Source organism: Diceros bicornis, chromosome 10 (genome assembly GCF_020826845.1).
Source record: "Diceros bicornis minor isolate mBicDic1 chromosome 10, mDicBic1.mat.cur, whole genome shotgun sequence".
Taxonomy (NCBI): domain Eukaryota; kingdom Metazoa; phylum Chordata; class Mammalia; order Perissodactyla; family Rhinocerotidae; genus Diceros; species Diceros bicornis.
Window position 1 is genome coordinate 54,893,717 of NC_080749.1, and position 23,315 is coordinate 54,917,031.

The 23,315-nt window shown below is 34.9% G+C and overlaps 1 protein-coding gene across 2 annotated transcripts in view; it reads right to left on the bottom strand.

The window, feature by feature from the left end:
• Positions 1-23,315, bottom strand: part of SP3 (Sp3 transcription factor) — a 53,985-nt gene that overhangs the window by 27,678 nt on the left and 2,992 nt on the right. For both annotated transcript variants that reach the window (XM_058549277.1, XM_058549276.1), the window contains one exon: positions 15,465-16,824. In XM_058549277.1, coding sequence (XP_058405260.1) covers positions 15,465-16,824 — 1,360 coding nt within the window. The remainder of the gene's footprint in view (positions 1-15,464; positions 16,825-23,315) is intronic.

Consider the following 23,315-nt stretch of genomic DNA (forward strand, 5'->3'; position numbering starts at 1 on the left):
TTCACAGGTCTAAGGCTGGAACCCCTTTCTTCTAAAAATAAATGCTTACATTCTATTCCCCCTTCATTTAAGCATCCAAAAAAAGAATTTCAGCATATTAGAGGACCCAAGATAATGGCTGGATTATATGAGGTACTGGGAATTAACGAGTATCCCAGTGAGGTATAAGTGGTAGGCAACAAAAAAGCATCACAAGGAGGGGCTTATATAAATAAAACAGCAAATTTTGCGTAGGGAATAAATGTACTGGTATATATGTGAATTGGTTTCATACAGCAGTTAATTCCTCCCTACAAAATCTTTGTTTTGAAGTTGGATGTTCTAACTTATGAGTCTAGGATAAAATAAGCTCTTTTAAATAAAGCAGAGGGGATAATATCTAGAACTGATAAGCAATCTATGTAGATGCTTTTCTGAGAGAAAACAACCAATAAGACAAAGCCAAATCCCAAGCAACAAAACAACCAAAACCAAAAATATCTACCGCATCCAAACTAAACTTTCCGATGCCAGATGTCAGAAGAAGAAATACCTGTTTGCCTGCTACCCAAAGAAATATATTACCCACTAAAACTTTATAATCCTAAAAGAATATCTTAGAAATGGTAGAAAATGTACAAGTTTTTCTGCATGTTTTATTGGTGCTAACAGGGTAGCTAATTAATTTATAGTCCCCATCCCCCAAACTACTTTTTATAACTCTTTTATTCTTCAGTTTATCTGCTCTCATGATTTCAATCATGTCTTTCACCTCTATTCCACAGAATTCCAGTCTTGTGTCCTGAGATCCATCCCCTATCTCTACTACGAACAGTCATTCCAACCTAGCACCACAAATTCAATCCATTAAAACCGGTATCCCTTTGTCTCCCCAGATCAGTATCCCTTCCCAACGCTGCCAACAATATGGCCTTTTTTAAAACAAAGGACTCCTCTTTTACTCCTGATGGCTAATCACCAAATATGGCGGATTCATTCTTTTGAAATGTCTAGCATTCTTACTTCTTTACTTTATCCCAGTATAACTGAAATAGCCTCCTACCTTCTTTAGTGCTAGTTTCATCCCATTTCAATCTATTCGTGAAGTACGTCTTCCAAGCACAGATTTATTCATATTATTTGTCTGTTCAAAAATCTTCAAGGGCTCTTTAAGCTAAAAATATTAAAATCTTCACCAGTAGTGTTCAGTGCTCTCCACTCTCTTACCCAAACGTGTCCTGTCAGCCACTAGTCCCCAAACAACATCCCAGCCTTCTATTCATGCTACTACAGCACTTCCCAAAGTGTTTCTCACAATTAACCCAATGAAACACTACTCTCTAGAGATGTATAATCTAAAGAAGAAAAAGGATGCTGCTTCCTTTACTTAAACGGTTAGAGGTTTCTTAAAAACTTGAATATACTAATGAGAACTTTCGTAACTTATTTAATACCTATTAATATCTCACAAACTATTTTTTGGGAAATGCTAGGCTATTAAACTGTCTCCTGGATAGGCTGCCTCTATTCTCACTTAGACTGCCTTTTGCCTTGTTAGTAAACATCTTCCCCTCATCTCTCTATCTGTACAAATCTAGATTCCTCCACTGAAGTTCTCCCTTCTCTGTCAAGTCTTCCCTAACAACTGGAGCCCTCTTTGATCTTCCCCTCCTCTGAACCTCTACACAATTATCTGTATCATGCAATTAGTAACATTACATTGATTTATATTACCAATTACACACTGGTTTATACTGTTGATTATTGCTCCATCTGTCTGCTTTAAATACCCCCAACAAATCTGGAAGCTTCTTGGAAATATGAACACGTACCTACTTCTCTTACAGACCACCCAATACCAAAAAAGTGCTATTTGACTTATTTAACTAAATACAGTTCTACTCAAAGAAACTTGTTCAACTCCTCTCGTCTCTCAAGTTCTTGAGCTTTTACAATCCCTTTGCCCAAACTGGGCTGCCAAAATTTAAGCACCAACAGCATCTATAAAAAAAATGTATCTAGCTTTCCACTTCATACGCAGAAAAACCCAAGAACACTTCACTGGAGTTTGGTGTGACTGGCTATTCTCTGAAATTTATCAACTACCTTTTTCATATTACAGGTGATAAAGCAGGGAAATAGTCTAAAGAGTCAAAATCCATCTTCAAGGTTTTCACAGAATCATAAAATCCTCTTGACACTTGTGAAACAACTAAGTATTCACACCCTGTCCAAGCTGTTACTACGAGCAACGCTCACTAACCCAAACATCACAGGGGATTTTGACACCAAAATTAAAGTCCAATCTTACTTGTATATTGAATTTCTTTTAAAAAAATTTAACAATCCAAAACGTCCACTAATCAAAAGCAGGAGAGGATAAAACTTACATTTTTAAAAGCTTCTTCTTATAGAAAAACCTCAAATATATACAAAAGTAGAACAATACAAGTTCCAATGTACCCATCACCTAGTTTCAACAATCAACTCTAGGACAATTCTGTTTCATCTATACCCCACACTGCCTCCAAATTATTATGAAACAAATCCCAGACATAACATTTCATCCAGAAATATTTCAGTATGTATTGCTCAAAGATAAAGAACTTACATTTTTAAAATCTCTCATCATGTTATTCTCAGAAATGAGTGAAGTCATTTAATTCTTCTAAATTCCCTCATAGGCAGGCAAGACTAAATCTAAAATTCCTTTTCTTCTCTTGGTTTTTTCCCCCCACAGGTTTACAGGTTGGTTTCTGAAATATAATTCTAAATGTCAAGAGTCTTTAAAAAGGTAAAAATTTAACATAATTACATAATTAGTAATGGTATGATATCAACAGGTACCATGCACCTCACACAGGTGAACAAAGTTAATTATTTCAGAAACAAACGGGTAAAATTTACATTGTACATTACCACAGAAATCCATGTTTATCTATATCTATTACTGACATTTCTTCATTTATTCATTCTCCAAAAAAAGCACAAAGATAGAAAGATGAATAAGAAATGATCACTGAATTCCAAAAGGAGACAAACATGTTAATTTTAATACAAAACAAAGGAAACACGCTATTAAACAAGCAATAATTTAGAGGAGGCAGGAATCAGGAAAGAATATGTGATGAGGTAGTATCTGAGCTAAGCCTTAAAAGACGTCAACCCAAAGGTTACTCCTCTTCTCCTTTCTGTTCCTAAAGTGCTGTGGTTCAATATACCATTTACCACATTATATCAGAATCTTCTGCATGTCTGTCTAATTCAATGGCTCTCAAAAGAAACGGAACATTTTTGCCCTTCAGGGTACATTTGGCAATATCTGAAGCCATTTTTTTATTGTCGCAACTGGAGGGTAGGGGGTGTTATTGGTATCTCGTGGGTAGAAGGGAGGGATGCTGCTAAACATCCTATGCAGAGGTTGGCACCCACAATAAAGAATCAGTAGTGTGGAGATTGAGGGGCCGGCCGGGTGGCGTAGCGATTAAGTGCGTGCGCCCCGCTGCGGCGGCCCCGGGTTCGGATCCCAGGTGCACACGGATGCACTGCTTGATTTCATGTGGTCACATCTATCTACATTAATGACTAAAAATTTTATCTCTAGCCCAACCTGTGCTCCAGATTCTGATATCCAACTGTCTACTCGAACCATCACTTGGATATCTATTAGGCATTTCAAATTTAACAAAGCCAAAACAGAAGTCGTAATTTTCTTTACTCCACCCTTCCCCAGACTTTCCTTATTACTAGCCTAGCCAAACTCACTATTCTTTTTTGCCTGTATTATTGCATTAGCCTTGTGCTTACTCCTACCATTCCAATCCCCACCCTCCCAATCCCTGTCTGCCACAGGGATCTGCCAGAGTGATCTTCTTAAAACAAATAAAATGATGTCATTTCCCTACCCAAAATCCTCCAATATTTTCCTATTAAAAAATAAAAATAAAATCTAAATTCCTTACCATGGCTTATATTATCTGGCCCCTGCCTATTTCCAATCTCATCTTCTAACACCTCTCATTCACTAAGCTCCAGCCACCTTGGCTCATTTTCTCTTCCTGGACTACTCTTTCCTCCAGATCTCAATATGGTAGGCTCCTTTCCCAATGTTCAGATCTGTACTTCATCTCCTTCTAAAGAGGTATTCCCAACCATCCTACCTAAAATAACCACCATCCTCCATCGTTTTTCCATATTCCCTACTATTCCATAATTGAAAATTACTATGTTTGCTTATTTGTTTTTATCCACTAAAACACAAAATTCACAAGGGTGGGACTTTGTCTCTTTCACTGTTACAAAGAACCTAAAAAACATTACCTGGAATACTGTAGTATACCCTCAAACACCTGTTGACTGAATGAATAATGACTGACTTCTCTAATCTAGGTTGCTGTGAGGATGATGATACTATTCATCACAAGAGAATTTATGAGATTTATGAAAAGTGTCACATGTCAAGTACTCTCATAAAGTTGGATACAAAAACTGTCCCCATGAACCACTAAAATGGCCAAGTAGTTTAGAGACTAGCTTTAACAAAGTTATTCTCTTAGATTAAAAGTAATATGGCACTACAGAATAATGTATCAAAGAAAGCATTCTAATGAAAATCACACATTAGGTGGTTTCCATTCTGTTGTGTCCATCCAGAATTCTAATTTGCATTATTATTACTGGCTACATTATGGGGTAAATTTGGTTAATCACAAATTGAATATACTACTTCAGAAAATAAATTAAAGAGAAAAGCATTTAAAAAGATACTGAGCAGACATTTGTTGAAGATGCAATTAATGAGTTTAATTAGTTGACCTAAGATACCATGGTTTAAATCACATAGCTACATCACAATAATACTGTTAAATTAAACAGATATTGGAGACTGCTGTAAGTATCATCCTCAAAGAATTACTCAGGGATCTGTGAGCACTATTTTTCCATAGAATACTAAGAAAATAACAAGTGTGACCAAAAACATACATTTAAAATAATTTTATTTTAAAAGGCACATAATGTAGTCCAGATATTTTTCTAGTCATAGGAATTATAATTTGAAATTCCCAATTTATTCCATAAACTGTTGAATCGCATCAGATGACTTATAAGTCAATACAAACTAAACTCAAAAACTATGCTTCAAAGTTTCTAAATTATTTTGCTTAAAAAAAAGTCTAGTAAGAACTTACATGTACTAAAACTAACCATGACCCAACTTAAAGGCAAACAAGTGGAGAAAATATTTGTGGTATGTGACAAAAGATTAATCTCCTTAACATATAAAGATGTCTTATATGTTAAAAAAAAAAAAACAAAAAAACCAGGGGCCGGCCCAGTGGTGTAGTGGTTAAGTTCGCGTGCTCCACTTCAGCAGCCCAGGGTTCACAGGTTCGGATCCCAGGAGTGGACCTACGCACCGCTTATCAAGCCATGATGTGGCAGGCGTCCCACATAAAATAGAGGAAGATGGGCACAGATGTTAGCTCAGGGCCAATCTTCCTCAGCGAAAAGAGAAGGATTGGCAACATATGTTAGCTCAGGGCTCATCTTCCTCTCCAAAAAAAAAACACAAACAAACAAGATCTCTTACAAATTAGTAGGGGTGGGGGGGAAGGAAAAAACATGAAAGACAATTGACCAAAGAAATACGAATAGCCAATAAACATGTAAAATAAAAATGTTCAAGTTCCCTAATAATAAATTAATACATTAGATTCCATTTATATCCTCCAAAACTTTGCCCATTTTATAAAACGATATCCTAGTTATGGATGAAATATGCAAAACCCCACACTCTCACACAATGCTGGTGAATGAGCATTTTTGCAATATATATAAAAGCATTAAATAGTAACATTTTTTAACCCAATAATTCCACTTCTAGTACTTCTGCATAAGGAAAGAATTAGAAATGTGAGCAAAGATTTTTACATAACAGGAAAAAATGAGAAATAACCTAAATATCTAATAACAGAGGATTAGTTAAATCAGGGAACATCCATGCAAAAATACTTAGTAATGAAACCAAATAATCAAATTGTAGAAAACCACTGATGTGGGAAAATGCACACAATATAGTGTTTCAAAAAAAAAGTTATAAAGTTGTTGTGTACGTGACCCCAATTTTATAAAGACACATAGTGTCTTTATGTATACAGTATATTATATGCACAGAAAAAAGACTGGAAGATTATATAGCAGAATACTAGCAATAATTTACCATCATTACCGGCTCTGGGATTACTAATATTTTTTTTCCTGTTTCCTTTTCAGGGCAGTCCTGAATTTCTACATCTGCTATTACTCTTTTTCTTTGCTACATTTCTTCTTCTTTCCTATTTTCTGTTGGAGTGATAATTTTCTACCTCCGGCCCCAGTTTAGAACTTAAAAATTGCATTTTTATTCTCTTGATAGTTACTTATATCCAAATTATAAATTTCTGTAAAAAGGCTAAAACTATTCTCTATAAACATTATCTTCCTAAAAATGACAAGAACCTTAACCTACAGACCAACACCTCTCCCAGTAATGCACCTCTATTTCTTTGTTTTCATGCTTAGCATTCCATTTCTTTTTTACCAATATAAACATTAACTACTAAGAATAATGACTGCCATGAATTAAAGCACAATAGATAAAAAATGAGTTCATGATCATACACCAAAAAACATAAAGAAAATATGTGATGGCAGCTAAGACAGAGCAATTCATTCTGAAAATAGATAAATAAAAGGAATGAATTAAATAGTCTATCCTGTCTTTCTCGTACAAACTATACTTCTGGGTAAGCCAATAGCTAATGAAGGAAGGTTCTTTCTGGAAGAATTACAGTTATAAACACAAAAAGATTGAGAAAACTAGAAAAATCACCATTCCGCAAACCTTAATGAAATGATGACTCCAAAAGACAACAATGAAAAATTGCTAAAACCATTAGTTGAAAAGCTAAGACTTGGAGGCACATCAACCAATAGAACACACAGTCCTTGTCTGAATCCTAATCTGAACAAGTCAATTCTAAAAAGACATTTTTTTAATCAATTGGAGAAAATGGAACATTACAAGGATATCAGGTAATATTAAGGGATTACTATAAACTCAGGGTATTGTAAATAATGGTACTATGCTTGTTTTAAAAAATCCTTATTCTTTGGACTAGCAGTTCTCAAGCTTTTTGATAACAGGATCACTCTTAAAAATTACTAAGGACTTCAAGGAACTTTTGTTTATACCTGTTTGGGAGAGGACAGGAGTGAGAGAGAATGGCTGACTATGAAGAGACACATGGGACTGGAGAGGACTGATGAAATGATACTACATCTTGATTAGGGTAGTGATTACACAACCACGTGCATTTGTCAAAACGTAGAACTGTGCACTAAAAAGAGTCAATTTTACTGCATGTAAATTATGTATTTATAAGAAAATGGAAAAAATTTGTTTAAAAATTTGAGGACCTCAAAGGGCCTTTATTTACATAAGTATATCTATCAATATTTACCATATTAGAAATCAAAACAAAATTTTAAAGATGTACTTATTAATTTTAAAATAAACTCATTAAATGCTAAATAAGTAACACCTTTTTATGAAAATATATTTTCAAAAAGTTAGTGAGAATAGTTTGATATTTTTGCAAATTTAGTATCTGGCTTATCTTTGTTCAATCTGTTGTGTTATCACACTTCAGGTAGCCTCTGGAAAATTCCACTGAACACTACTTGTGAGGTGAGAGTGAAATAGGCAAATAACACTTAGTATTATTATGAAAATAGCTTTGACCTCACGAACCCCTATGAAAAGGGTCTCAGGGACGCCCAGACCACACATTGAGAATCACTCCATTAGTATTTTGGGGTAAAATTATACAATGTCTGGGATCTGCTTTAAAACACTCCAGTAAAAATAAAATTTTAAATGGTAGGAAAAGAGGAAATAAGGATGGCAGAATGTTGATAACTGTTGAAGCTGGGAGGTGATTACATTAAGGTTCATTATACATTTCTCTGCTTTTATGTATTTTTGAAATTTTCTAGAACTTTTTACACTTACTAGTATTTTACTGTCAGTTAAATTATTAATTTGTCATCCATTTCTGTGATCACTATTATTTTCTCATTGCCCACTCACTTCCTCTGGATCCATTTTTCCACTTAATCTTTCAGTAGTTAGTTTAGTAAGGGTCTTTGAACAATAAACTCTTAGTCCTCAAATATTTTAAGGCTCTTCATTATATCCTAACTCTTGAGTAGGGGGGTTTAATTGCATATAGAGTTCTCAACTGCTGGTTATTTTCTCTTAGTACCATGAAGATATTACTACATGATCTTCTGGCATATGTGTCAGGCTGATGAGAAGTTTGTGGGTCTATAATTTCTTTGTTAATAATCTGTCTTTTCTGTCTGTTAAAATTTAAGATTATCTCTTTCTCTGTAATTTTAGTGTAAGTTAGGGGTAAACTTATTTTTATTTACTTTACTTAATATTTGAAGTAAAATTTTCATCTATAGACTATATTCCATCAACACAAGAAAAGTCTTAGCCATTATCTCAAGTATTGCTTCTCCTGCCATTCACTCTATTCTCTTTTTCTGAAATTCCTTTGTTAGTGGCTCTCAAACCATCTTTCAAGTCTTTTGACTGCTCATTCATTATCTCCGTGCTGTATTCTGGGTAAATTCCTTAGTATATTACTATTCACTCATTATTCTTCTATGTCCAGTCTAAAGGTTATCCTGTTTTTTTCCCAAAAACAATGCTGACAAGACACACCACCACCAGTAAAAAAGAAAAAGCACCATCAAGTAAACCTTGACACACCATGGACTGTAAAGTGTACTCTGATTTCAGAAATGTTAAAATGTTAAACAATGTCTCAGAAACAATGAAATACGTTTCTCTTTTCTAGGATCTCTGATTGTTTCTTTACATATGTACCTTTTTTTGTTTCACAACTTCTTTTCTAAAGATGCTACAGCTTCCTTTATCTCACTGACGATGATAAACATACTGATTTTAAAGTCTTTAACAGATTGTTCTATTATCTTTCTTTAATCTGACATGAATTCATCTCCTAATTGTTGATTTTATTGGCTATCTTTCATGGATTTTGCCTTCAACATGCATTTTGGAATTTTGGTTTTCAGGCTTATCTTGAGTACAATTTTTCTCTCTCTATTATACCTCCATGTCTGGCATTTTTGCAAGCGCCTCCACCAAGCCTCTCTGGCCCTAGTGCAGACTCAGGTCTTATACTGGCTTTAGAGTTTAGAGGTAAGACTGGAGATAGCACAAATATAGACACTAAGCTAACAGTTCAATGGTTCAGATGCTCATCATGAGACTGTGCTGATGTCCTCCTATTTCCCTGTGTCCTCATCTCTGTAAGTGTACAGCCTCATTTAAGCCATACTCTGGGGTAACAGACAGCAACAACCGTTTTTTGTAGCTCCCATTTAACAAAAAGAAGACTACTCCAGCCCCTGGTTTTACGCAGTTAATCTGACTCTTGGCTCCTCCTCACATGGGGTACTTTTATCTATATTAATAGGTAATTAAATAAGATATAATTCCTGACCTAAATACTTCAGCAAATACGTTCATCCTACTAAAAAAGAGTAAGCAAAATTAAGCATGACAAAAAAACTGTATGGGCTGTATAATTATGACAATATTAAAAAATGTATATGACATCAAGTTTTATTCCTGAGAGATGAGATTAGAGAAACTTTCACTTTCTACATTAAAATTTCCATAACGTTTTTATTTTCCATAGCAAACGTACTGCTTTTGTAAGCAGATAAAGCAAATACAGAAAATACATCATGATAAAACTGAAAATGAATAAACCAAAAAAATATTACTGGGGAAATCAGAATATAAATGATTTTCCCAAACTTTAAAATAAAAATTTTAGAAATTTCCAAAATACAGTGAAAGACCATTGCATGCACATATATGGATTCCCAAATGAGGAGTCCAGAATTAGAAACAAAGCTGAGTACACTGCATGATACCTAACTAAAATGTCCTCAGGTTATGTTTAATAATACAACTTTAAGGTCAACATAAAAATATAGCTAAGTTGGTCCTCTATTTGTGTAAGAGGGCTAAAGACCTACCAATTACTTTAAATCAGCATAGATCATAGTCATTTACATTTTTTCCCATTTTTTTCTTTGGCTCTAAAAAGACTGCATTTCCTCCATACACTCTGCTTTTCAAGCAACAGGTTTGGCCTTCAGTAGTATTTGTACATTTCTATAACCAGCCAGTTCTGACATGTGATTCCTTAGGTAAAACCAATAAACTTTTATTTTGTTAGAATCACCAATAAAAATGTTTCAGAAGACATTTCCTTCACTTACTATGAGAAAAATACATAAGGCTAATACCTCTCCCCAAAAAATCTACAGTAAAAGTAAAAATTAAAGAAAGGAAAAAAAATACACTGATGTAAATTAAATAGCAGAACACCAAGTCAGTATAATATAGTAAAACAAAACAAAACAAAACCAAAGGCTAGTTTTGAAGCCTTGGGCCAGTTTCCTTCCCTAACCCAAATGTCAGAATAGTATCAGAACTACTGCTAGAAAGAATTATGAGATGATACATCTAAAACCCCTAAGTACTACCTTACACAGTAGAAGTACATAAGAGATCTCTCCCTTTTGCCCTTCAATACTTAAATAAGTATGAAGTTTAAAAAATCCAACTTTTTGTAGTGCTTCCATTCTCTCACTACTCATTTTAAAAAGCAGCCAGCCACCAATTAGTTCACAACTATGTAGTTTTCCATGGATAATGGGAATTCTAAACATTAGGTTTTTTGCTTTAAAGAAGTAATGACTTCTTTAAACCTTTCCTCCTACCTCAAACACCTGATGCATTTTAAATATCCCCAGTCTTGAAGGATAAATTTGTACTTAGATAAAACAAAATCTGGTAGAGGACTAAAACTTGAGAGACTGAATAAGTCTAGGCTTGAATTTGGGGGAAATTTTCTGACTAGAAAAGACATTCGAAAGATACATAAATTCATATTTTGTCTCCTCCCATTCAGTTTCAAATACACAGCAATGGTAGACAAAGTAAAAATAAAACTTCAAAAACAGAAGTTCTCTAAAACAGCACGCATTTCTCAGTGGGCAAGAAACAAATAGAAATATAAGCAGTCAGTAGGGTTGCAGCTTGGGGCCTGATGAGCTCTATGTTCCAAGGAAGACGGAGGTTTGATTTCTAAGGGATAAGAGGTGCTCAACATATGTACGCCTCATGAGGAGGGGCCCAGAGTCAGATTCACTGCTTAAAAAAGGTTAGAGTGGAAGTCATTTTTCTTAAAGGGGAACTTTAAAATAAATAAATAAATAAAAAGTCAGAGGAATTCCAGAGCCTTGGTAGGGGAAAAAAATGTGCGTTCTCATGTATTTTGGAAAATTCTTACATAACTCCATACTTACCAAATAAAAAAATGCAAACTAATGATGTCCAAGTTTTAAGCATTTCATCTGGACATACTATGCCCTAATAGACAAAAATTTTTACTCTGATTTTCAGATGAGAAAACGTACCCTAAAATAATCTATCTTGCTTCTTGCCAATTAAAAAGACAGTACAAGAGATAGTTTTCCTATTACCAAATATCCTCAAAATTAAAATTTCCTGGTTTTTATTACTAAATATGCTGCTGTGTACTATGCAGCATTTTTATTCTCATTCACTTGAACTTTTATTTTCTCAAATTCTTTCCCCATTGCTTTAAAATTGGGATAAAATTCGAATTTAATGGCCTTCTAGAGTGCTTCTTTATTTTACCCTTCCCTGCCACCATTCAGTAAACTAAATTACCACTTTTAAAATTCCATTTTGTATTTAATTCATACAGTGCTGCTATTCTGATAGTATTTTAGAACTAAATTACTATACTGAAGCACTTGATGGTTTATATCAACCTTATTTCATGACCAACATAAATTCTCTAGAGATGTTTATCTAACATGTATAGAACTCCATAGCCTTAACTTTGTACAAGCTTTAAAAACTGGTTTCTAAAAACTATGTGCTATGTCTTCAAAAGTCTGTCATTTTACCAGTAGCTCTCACACTTTTTGGTCTCAGGACTCCCTCTAAACTCTTAAATATTACTGAGGTCCCCCCCCAAAAGCTTTTGCTCATGTAGGTTATATATTTTGATATTTACCATATTAGAAATTACAAGAGAAATTTAAATTTTTTTAATTCATTAAAAAATAAATCCATTACATGTTAACATAAATTAAATTTTGTGAAAAACAACTATTTTCCAAAAATATAAATAAAAGTTTAATGAGAAGAGAGGCCATGTTTTACATTTTTGCAAATCTCTTAAACATCTAGGTTAAAAGAAGACAACCGGAGTCTCATATTTGCTTCCGCATTCAATCTGCTGCAGTATATGGTTTGGGCCGAAGCATACAAAGAATATCTAGTCTCACACAAAGATATGTGGCTGGAGAAGGAAGGAGTAATTCGACAGCCTTTCAGCCAATTGTGGGTATTTTTCTCTGACACTATAACAAACTCGACAAGTGGCAAGTTCTTAAAGGTCAGGTGCAACGCAGAATCTGAAATCATATTGGTAAACTTGCCATACGCTTCTTCCCATATGGTCTATCTCAAACTTAATCTTTTACCTATGCATGATTTTATAACATGAGTTGGTCATTTGAAAACTACTGGATCACTGAGCTATCATACAGATCTTCCAAATGTTGGCACATTATAATACAGTGTCAAAAAAATCCTATTTATTAACATCATTATCCATCTCATCAGAAAAGTAATTAGTAACAAGGCACCAAATTCATAGTAGACTCCAGTTTTCCAAAATTCTGATTTTCACTGGAAAGCCCAAATTTTATCATTGGTAGCAAATACTGTGGGCGTTTTTTTCCTTTAGGTGACAGACTCACTTTTCTTTTTTTGAAGAAAACATCTGTCACTTAAATACATGAGTTTCTCAATAGCCATAGTTTGCCACTCTTTCCACTAAATACAGTGTTTCATGAAAATAGCATCTAGTTCAGCTTGCAACTCACACGACTGCACAATTCAAAGACAATCATCTTATTCTGGTACTCAGCATAAGTACTTTATTAAAGCATACTTCCCATTTTGTCATAAAGACTATCACAAAGACATGCAATAGGAACTGCAAATCAAAAACACAATGAGATACCACTTCATACCCATTAGGATGGCTGTAATCAAAAAGTAGGACAATGATAAGGGTTGGTGGGGATGTAGAGAAACTGGAACCCTCATACATTGCTGATGAGAATGTAAAATGGTGCAGTCACTTTGGAAAAAGTTTGGCAGGTCCTCAAAATGTTAAACATAAGAGTTACCAAGCAACCCTGCAATTCCACTCCTAAGTATATACCCAAAAGAAATGAAAATATGTCCACACAAAAAACTGTACACATGGGCCGGCCCCGTGGCTTAGCGGTTAAGTGCGTGCGCTCCGCTGCTGGCGGCTCGGGTTCGGATCCCGGGCGCGCACCGACGCACCGCTTCTCAGGCCATGCTGAGGCCGCGTCCCACATACAGCAACTAGAAGGATGTGAAACTATGACATACAACTATCTACTGGGGCTTTGGGGAAAAAGAAATAAATAAATTTAAAAAAAATTAAAAAAAAAAAAACTGTACACAAATGTTCACAGAAGCATTATCCATAATAGCCAAAAAGTGGAAACTCTGCCCATCAACAGTGTATGTGATATATCCATACAATGGAATATTATTCAACCACAAAAAGGGATGAAGTACTGATATAGCCTACAATATGAATGAACTTTGAAAATACTATGCTAAATGAAAGAAGTCAGAAACAAAAAGCCATGTATTGTATGATGCCATTGATATGAAATAGGCAAATCCAAAGAGACAGAGAAAAAAGATTAGTGGTTGCCAAGGGGCTAAGGGAGGTGGGGGTGGTGGTGAGGAGTGACTACTAATGGGTATAAGGTTTTTTGGGAGGTGACGAAAATGCTCTAAAATTAGATAGTGGTGATGGTTACACAAGTCTGTGACTATATTAAAAACTACTGAACTGCATACTTTAAAGGATGACTTTTATGATATGTAAAATAATATTTCAATAAAGCTATTATTTTAAAAAAGACATTCAGCACTCAAGGGTCAAGATTTAGTAAAAAATAACTATTTTGACTGGTTAATCAAGGTCATTCTTCAGCGAAACTGGCTTTTTTCTTTAACTGCAAGTGTGTGGTCTCTTTACAACTACTAGTACAGGTTGGTGCCACTGCTTTGATTTGTGCTAAAACACAAGCAATTTTAGCCACCATCAGTGAAAATGTCAACACAATGAAAATGTGTTATTATTATTATGAAAAGCAGTTGGACATCAAGGACCTAAGAGTGAGTCTCATGAATCCACAGACCACGCTCTGAGAACTACTGCTCTAAACCATAGCTTCAGAAGGCTCAAATGCAATTAAAGGATTTCCAAGTACAGATCTGAGTCTTCAAGACAATTCCAATTTTCTAAGCACATATCACAAATTTCTCAAAATAAAAAAGGCAATCTTTATGGTGATGGGAATTATTTCAATAAATTAAATTCACTGTCCCAATTTAAGAGTCTGGAATCACTGACTCAGTAGAAGGTTACAGTAGTACAATCTCCACAAAAACCCAAATACAAAGAAGAAGAGTGAAAGTAAAGATTTAGTGCACAACAAAACATCCACTAAAATGTTATCTAAATAAATAACATTAATAAGATGATGATACTATCTCTTAAAACTGCATTATTTAATTCCTGCACAACATTCAAAGAGCAGACTTCTGAAATTCCTACCCATACATACTACCAATAACAATATACCTAGCACAGCTAAGTTTAATGCCCAATACATACTTATAAGAATAAACTATCCCAGAATTAAAGAATTTTAGATCTGGAAAGTACCCTAGATACAGTTACCTAGCCCCACCGTACATGATCAGGAAACTGAGTTAGTGAGAGAAAAAGCAACTCGGCCAAAATCACACAGCTAGCTAGTGGCTGAGACAGCACAGTACCACGTTTTCACTATCCCAATTCCCCAGCCAAATATAATGCATAAAACATTTAACTTACATCACACCAAGGACAACCAAGACACCTTACCTGCCAAATAAAACTTTTGTAATGCTTGACAATACCAATCATATGTGAAACAAATATAAAACTGAGTAAGAAAAAACCACAAATTTAACTGGCATAATGGAGAAATGAATCCTTCAAAAACTACAGATTTTCAATGAAGAACAATTCGGAAGACACACTGATGTCTACTTTTCATACAAACATAGGAAAACGTATCATTACCTTTCAAGAAAGATAGCCAGATGCTGATAAACACCTAAAGCAAAAAATTTCTCTCCATATTAACAAATCACTGAACTTATCTATGGTGTGACATGACTTAAGACTCACCTGCAGGGCTGTCGGCATTCTCTCCCGGATGTAGCTGTATACCAGTAGAATCTATAGAGTTTACTGTAACTGTCTGTAGATTTGGCAACTGACCAGTGCTTAGACTAACTGGAGTTGAAGTCAAGGCTCCACCTGCTGCAACTTGACCAAGCGTGAGGGTCTGAACAGGCGTCAAAGTTATTTGTTGGGCAGCAGTATTCTGTATTTGCAAATTCTGCAAGTTCTGGACCCCTTGTACTTGAAATGTTTGCCAAGTTATCTGTCCAGAAGGGGTCACTGTCTGTGCCTGAATTAAAAAGGTTCCAGGATTCAGCTGCAACTGAAGATTTTGCAAAGCCTGTTGTGATATATTTTGACCACTGGCTTGCACACCATGGATTGTCTGTGGTGTAATACCTTGCACAATTTGGGCTTGACTGGTTGGCTGCTGAGACTCTTGAAGTTGTAGATGTTGTACAACAGGTTGTGCTGTAGAAACCTGAATATTCTGAGCCTGTGTCTCTTCAGAAACAGGCGACTGGATATAATTTCCCTGAAGATCTGAAGAATGGACTTGCCCACTAGAAGTGGTCAAGCTATTTGTGTTTTGTTGTAATATACCTGTACTATCTATAGTAACAGGCAACTGTGATGAAGAGGACGTTGGCACAAATAAATCTGTATCAGTATTAGTTTCACTAATATCAGGAGAAACCCGCTCACCAGTCCTTTCTGAATTGTCTGAACTATCCATAGCTTGTCCTGTGTTTATCAAATGTCCATCGGCATTAATGCCTGCAGTCATTGTCTGAGAACTGCCCGAGAGTCCCAAAGAATCTAGATCGACACTATTGATTGGTACAAAGGTAATATTTCCTGGCAGACCAAGAGGCACATTAGCAACTACTTGGGCTTGGCCAGGAAAAGATGAACCACCAATTGCAACTCCCTGAACCTGGACTTGACCAGTCTGTGGTATGAGATTCTGGATATTAGCAGAAGGTGTTCCAGAGGCAAGCAAGGTTTGATTAGAGCCAGGAATGATCTGAATTTGACTGCTTTCTTGATTTATACCCCCATTATCTGAAGAGCCTGTGAAACCAATCTGAACCTGCTGACCATCTGTTGACTGAATCTGTGGTATTACTTGATATTGAACATTGGACACTGTACCATTTGATGACTCTGATCCTGGTGCAACTGAAAATATTTGTTGATTCTGCAAATTCTGAAGAGGAAGAACATACTGCCCAGTTGAAGTAGCAGCACTTGGAATCTGTACTAAATTACCAGCTTCATCTTTTATAGTTGTAGGTGTTGCTGACAAAACCTCCCATCGGTTTGGTGTTCCTCCCAACTGTGCAGAAGCCAAATCACCTGTCTGGATGAAGAAAACAAAAAATGTTATGTGATATATATTTGTGGTATATTTAAACTAATTCTCAGGAAACTCTACAAACTGATATAAATCCTACTACCTGAAAATAAAAGTTCTCTTAACAACACAATAGAATTCAAATACAGAAGCAGTATTACATAAACTACGATAATCATCATTTCCAATTTTGTTAGTTATTACAAAGATAATCCACACTTATTACAAAGATAATCCACACTATTTCAGCAGGAAAAAATTTCCATCAAAATATTCTTTGTTTTATGACCACAAACTGATCTTCTAATCCCTCATCTATGATCTCTAATGTTTAAAATAAATAAATAAAAGTAGAAGTGGCTAGAAAAAATTATGGACAGCTCAAACCAAACATACCTCAAACACTGAAGAGAGTTCAAAAGGTATACAACCCACTAAAAATATATCACTAAATCAGGTGCTGTATACAAAATTTATGTGTGTGTACAAAAAAGAAACATTTGTGTTTATTATATTTGTGTACAAAAAAGAAACATTATTAGTGTGGTGTCATTAAGTAATCTGAGTTAGAAAAGTTAAGATTTGTATATTACTGCTATAAACCTTACAAGTTAAGATTTGTATATTACTGCTATAAACTTTAAATCAAATAATTAAAGCTACTCTTTTACAGCATGTATTAATGTACTGCAAAGTAAACTCATGGCTAGGGCTACTCCATTAGCAAGCCATCAAATTCTTTACTTTTCCTATGAACTACTAAAAAAATGAGACTTTAAAAAAATTTAATGAGGAAAGCTTAGTGCCCTGTAACCACATGGCATAGCCTCACATTCTGAAACGTTCTTCTAGAATCTAAAAGTTGGAGGATAGTGGCTTTTACCTACTTTCTATTTAAGTTTGCAGCAGAATGCCAGGCACCTACATTTGCATTCTGTGGTCTGCCAGAATCTCAGGTATCATCCTCATATTTTATGGGTTAGGCAAGATTGGAAAAATACCAACAAAGGGAAGTAGAAAGCAATAAAATCCTACATGTCAATGTCAAAGGGTATATATTTTTTAAGGAAATAATAACAGTAATGTCTAACATTTGAGCTGTTCTTTTATATGTCAAGTACTATGATAGGGGTTTATAAAATTATATCATCTCCTAACAATAATACTATGAGGTAGGTGTTATTATTATCACCATTTCACAAATGAGAAAATTAAGAGACAAAAATCACATAACTATCAAACAGTCAAGACAGGATTTAAAACTAGGACAAGTTTAACTCCAGAACCCAGGCCCGTAAATACTATAGCATACTTGTCTCCCACTAAGACCAAGAGTATAGACATGGGGAATGAGACACTACATGAATAACTCACCATCAAAATTAAAGCTATTCCTATCTCATCTGCTTCTAGATCCAAATGTGATTTTCTATAACTCCACATATCACTAGACAATGAGAACATAAGCACACCTAGCCTAGCATTCTCAACCTAGGACCCATGCCTGGGCTTCAAGGGATCTTTCAATCCTCTAAATTAGCATACCAACTTTTTGAGAAAGTGCAATTGCGGTGTGGGGATAATCTAGGGTTTCATCATATTCTCAAAGGAGGTCTGTGACAATAAAAAAAAAAAAGTTAAGACAAATACTGTTCTCTCAACATAAACCATTCCATAAAATCTAATGCAAATATTGTAGAACCAGAAGATCTTACAAGTTTCTTTAAAAAACTCACTACCTAATTTTCACGTCAACGCATAGTTGAAAAGTACATATTTCAATGGATGAACCAGAGTTTAATGACTCGATTCAAGACATTTGAGCATATCTGCCAAGATGAAATAGGCATAAATAAGCCCATGAGTTATACAATCTCTCTTCAAATGGTTCACAATCTATCCAAGCAGACATACATACACGCTACTACTATGTGAACAGTGGTGTACACCAGCCATATGATCAAAATGCTATTTGGGAACATAGAAGATTGAAAAAACAAAGATTTCACATGAGAGATATTTAAAGTAATCTTAAAATAAAATTTAAGATTTCACTGTAGGCAGTTAGAAAATAGAGATAGAGGCATTAATAAAAGCACAGAAACAATAAAGTCACAGACAAAAAGAAACTCTAAAGCATAATGTGTAGTTTGGAGTTCAAGAGAGGATCGACAAAAGGCTCATATTCATAGAGAAAACTAATGGGAAACAGGACTAGACATTTTTATCAGGATCTGTAGTAAATGACTTTGTAGATCCTGCTAAGGATTTTGGACTTTATCCTGCAGATAGTGAACAAAAGCCATAAAAGGTTTTTAAGCGAGTGAGTAGTGCAATCAGATCTGTGTTTTATAAAGATAAACTAAGGCCCAGTGAAGAAGACTGAAACAAGGGCAGAAGAGTCTAAAGGCAGAGAAACTGTGGGATCCAGCACAAATGTCTAGGCCAGAACTAAAATAATCTATCTTTTAAATACAAACTTTTAAATTTATTAAACAAATTATTAAAATGAAGCACCAGACATTCAGGTCACATGTGACTCTTCAACTTCTATCCGGCATAGAAATTATAAGCTTAAGTCACCTTTACCAATATTAGAATAAAAATTCATGTTTCATGTCAGTCTCTCGGCATTTTGAATAAGCTAAAGATATTTAAATCTATACTTTATACTGAAATCTCCACTAAAGTACGAAGTCTAAAATCCACTCCTTATCTTCTTAAGGTTAGCACTCATCTTGGGAGAACTGACTGAATTTTTTCTGACCAGCAATAAATTTACAATTATTCAACTTATATCAAAGAATATAGCATCTCAGATACAAATTAATTTTACAATACTGGCATTTTGTCCCTTTTTCATCTTTAAAAAAAAGTCAAATCTACGGAATCTAAAGTATTGTGTGTGTGTGTGTATGAGGAAGATTGGTTCTGAGCTAACATCCGTGCCCATCTTCCTCTATTTTGTATGTGGGACGCCACCACACATGGCTTGATGAGTGGCACAGAGGTCCACCCAGGGATTCAAACCGGCGAACCCTGGGGCTGCCTAAACGGAGCAAACGAACATAACCATTATGCCACCAGGCCAGGCACCCATCAAAAGTGGTTTTTTGTTTTTTTGTGAGGAAGATTAGCCCTGAGCTAACATCTGTTGCCAATCCTCCTCTTTTTCCTGAGGAAGACTGGCCATGGGCTAACATCCGTGCCCATCTTCCTCTACTTTACATGTGGGATGCCTGCCACAGCATGGCTTGATGAGCGGTGTATAGGTGCATGCCCAGGATCCGGGCCTGCAAACCCCGACCGCCGAAGCGGAGTGCACAAACTTAACCATAATGCCATGGGGCCGGCCCCTAATGTATTATTTTAACAAAGCAGAAATAAGGGCAGATATTCAACCATCAGTGAACAGCTTTCTAGTCAAGAAATTACTTGAAAATAAATATAACTACTCAAATGACAAGTCTGAGTAAATACTTCCCAAGCACCCTCTCTCCAGATGCTAAATGAAAATAAACTGTAGTACCACTTTTCCCAACAATGTAGGCCATTAAATGAAGGGAAATCCCCAAACCTAGGACAAAAATCATTTTGTACTTGAACTTTTTTGAATAAACCTAAGGTGACAAGCATATATAAAAAATATTTATGAAGCACAAGCCAGGGATGGGCGGGGGGGGGCACCCGCCACAGATAATTTAAGCAAAAAAAACAGGCAACAAAAAGGATTTTTTTTAGTGAAATCAATTTACAGTTTTGAAAAATTTACTAAGTATTAATTTTTTTAAGTGAATAGGGAAAAACACTGAATCAGAAAACTACTGGACTTTCATCTAAGACTATGCTTGGGGAGGGGAGTATATTACACTAGAAAGAAAAGCACTCAAAACTGAGTTCTATTCCTACCTAGAACTGTGGAAGTGTTCTAAATTGTGTGATTTAGAGAAGGACTCAATTTCCTTATGCTAAAAATGGGCAACATATTACCTTGCAGGGTCATAAGAACTAATAGAAAGTGTTAAGCTTCATAAACTATAAACCACTCTACAATCCTAAGGTATCATTATGATTACTAAGACTATGAGGACAGATTTGAAAACATCCATTAGACGCCTAGCAAAATTCCTGGCACAAAGACCAGTAAATATTTATTAAATAAACAGTTAAATGTATTTTACTTTAAAATCACTGCAAAGAAAATGACAGAAAGAATGAATCAATAAAACTGACCTCAAGATATTAAAAGTCTTCTATGAAAAACTCTACACCAATTTTAAACCTACTTATTTCCAGAATTTCACAATGAATAAGCCCCAAATATTTCAAAACTACAAAGCCTACTAAGCCCATTCATTTTTAAGAGAAATTTCATCAGCAGCATACCACTAAAAGAGATAAAGTACACTAAATACCAAATGGAAAAGGGATAAATTAGAAAATCATCTGAGACTAAAAAAAAGTTGTAAAATTGTTTGATGTTAGGCTATCAGAAACACTAAAGAAAGAAGAGAGACATAAAAACACATAACCTAGGCAAGAACTAGTTTTTGGTTTACGTTCAAGATAACCCTCTACATAAGCTTACACACTAAAAGAAAAATCCACTAGTGTTTTCCCTCAGTAACTCTAATATTCTTATTGGACAACTAACAAATAAAACACCACCTAACATGGAAGTTGGCATTATTGTAAAAAAGTTCTAATTGAAGATACTCTAAGTCTCCCTCTGTATATAAACACATAATCACACGGTGAGGACCACAACCAAGAGCAGTCCTGGGACGTTGCGATAGCAATTCATTACAAGGGCATTCTCGGGTGCAACGAGGCATAAAAATTGGGGGGCAGGGGAGAAGGGATTGAGAGAAAAAGAAAAGAAGATATCGTCTCAGATAATACCTGTGGAAAGGAAAAAAGAAAAATTCATACCACTTATTGCACAGTATTTGGAGAAGATTATTAACTTCTCAGTTCTCACAAATGGCTTTATGAAAGCCAGAAACGGGCAGGGAAGGAGGAGTATAACTAGAAACAAGAACAAGCCTAAAGTTAAGGTGGAAACAAACTAAGAACTATTCTTACACAAGTACTAAAGGTTTCTTCAAAGAACACTAAAGAACTTAAATAGACTTCAAATAAAAACAATTACCCAGTAAATTCATTACAGTGACAGTGTAGGTCTTATTTTAAGTAATGGCAAAAATAACCTCTTTTTGAAATAAGCTATTATTCATTTTTTAGCTCACCAACATTTATGTACTAAATTAATGAACACTAAATTTACAACCTAACCTGAAGATCAGGCAATGACTTTCTTAATATTTACTTGCGCAGTTTATTATACTAGGGTACAAATGAAAAAAGCAAATTAACAATCCACAAGTTCACACAAACGCAAACTAGACCAGTTAATATTGCATACGTCTTTTTTCTATTTCCTGATGTATTACCAAAATTAACTACACACCTTTCAATAATAACGTACAAAAGAGCCTTGCCATCAAATCAATTTTGGGAATCCTATTCAGCACTGTACTAAGGGTAATGCAACATTCTTGACCAGGATCCAGGATGAACCTATATCATATTATAACAAATCCTAAATTCAAAATATTTAAAGCAAATCTCCAGTGCAGCTGGATTGGCTTTCCAATGCCTTTCAAATCTTAAAATACCAAACTAAACTGGCATAAAGTTGAATTGTATGTGTATATTTCCACGATTTTAAACACAACAATACTATATGCAATATGGTTATCTTGGACTGGATCCTGGAACAAAAATTGGGCATTAGTGGAAAAACCATTAAAATCAAAATAAAGTCTGTTAATATAATTAATAATACTGTATGGTTCACAAATTTCTAGTTTTGACAAATGTACCATGATTATATTAACATTAGGGGAAGCTGGGTAAAGGGTATAAGGTAACTCTCAGTTCTATCTTTGCAACTTTTCTGTAAATATAAATCATTCCAAAATAAAATTTAAAAAAAACAGCTACAAAAAAAGCTCTGTATAGACTTCTCATGACTCCCAGTAATTTGAATAATTAAAGTAAGATTATCTAAACACATTTTTAAGTGGAAAAAAAATGCCCATGAAATCACTTAAATTCTTTCATTTTCTAAGATGTACATGTCTGAAATTAGTTTTTGAACTGGAAAAATAATTTCCTCATTTGCTAAGAAAAACATATCCAAGCCAGTCCTACCAATCTTACTCAGTGAAAAATTTTATGCACAGGTACCAAACCTACAAAGAAAAAATGCTCCCACTGATTCTAGTTCATGTTCATCTGGCGGGAAATGTGAGGTCAGTAGAAATTTGGTAGTTCAGAGGAGGAGCTGAAGAGGCATGGAAACAACTTCCCTACAAGTATACAGCCATGGTAGGCTAAGGTTGGAGACTATTCTATTCCCGGGACTGACACTCACATATACATGTACACATACATACACATATTTTTCACCCATAACTTCCTCCTTCACGTCT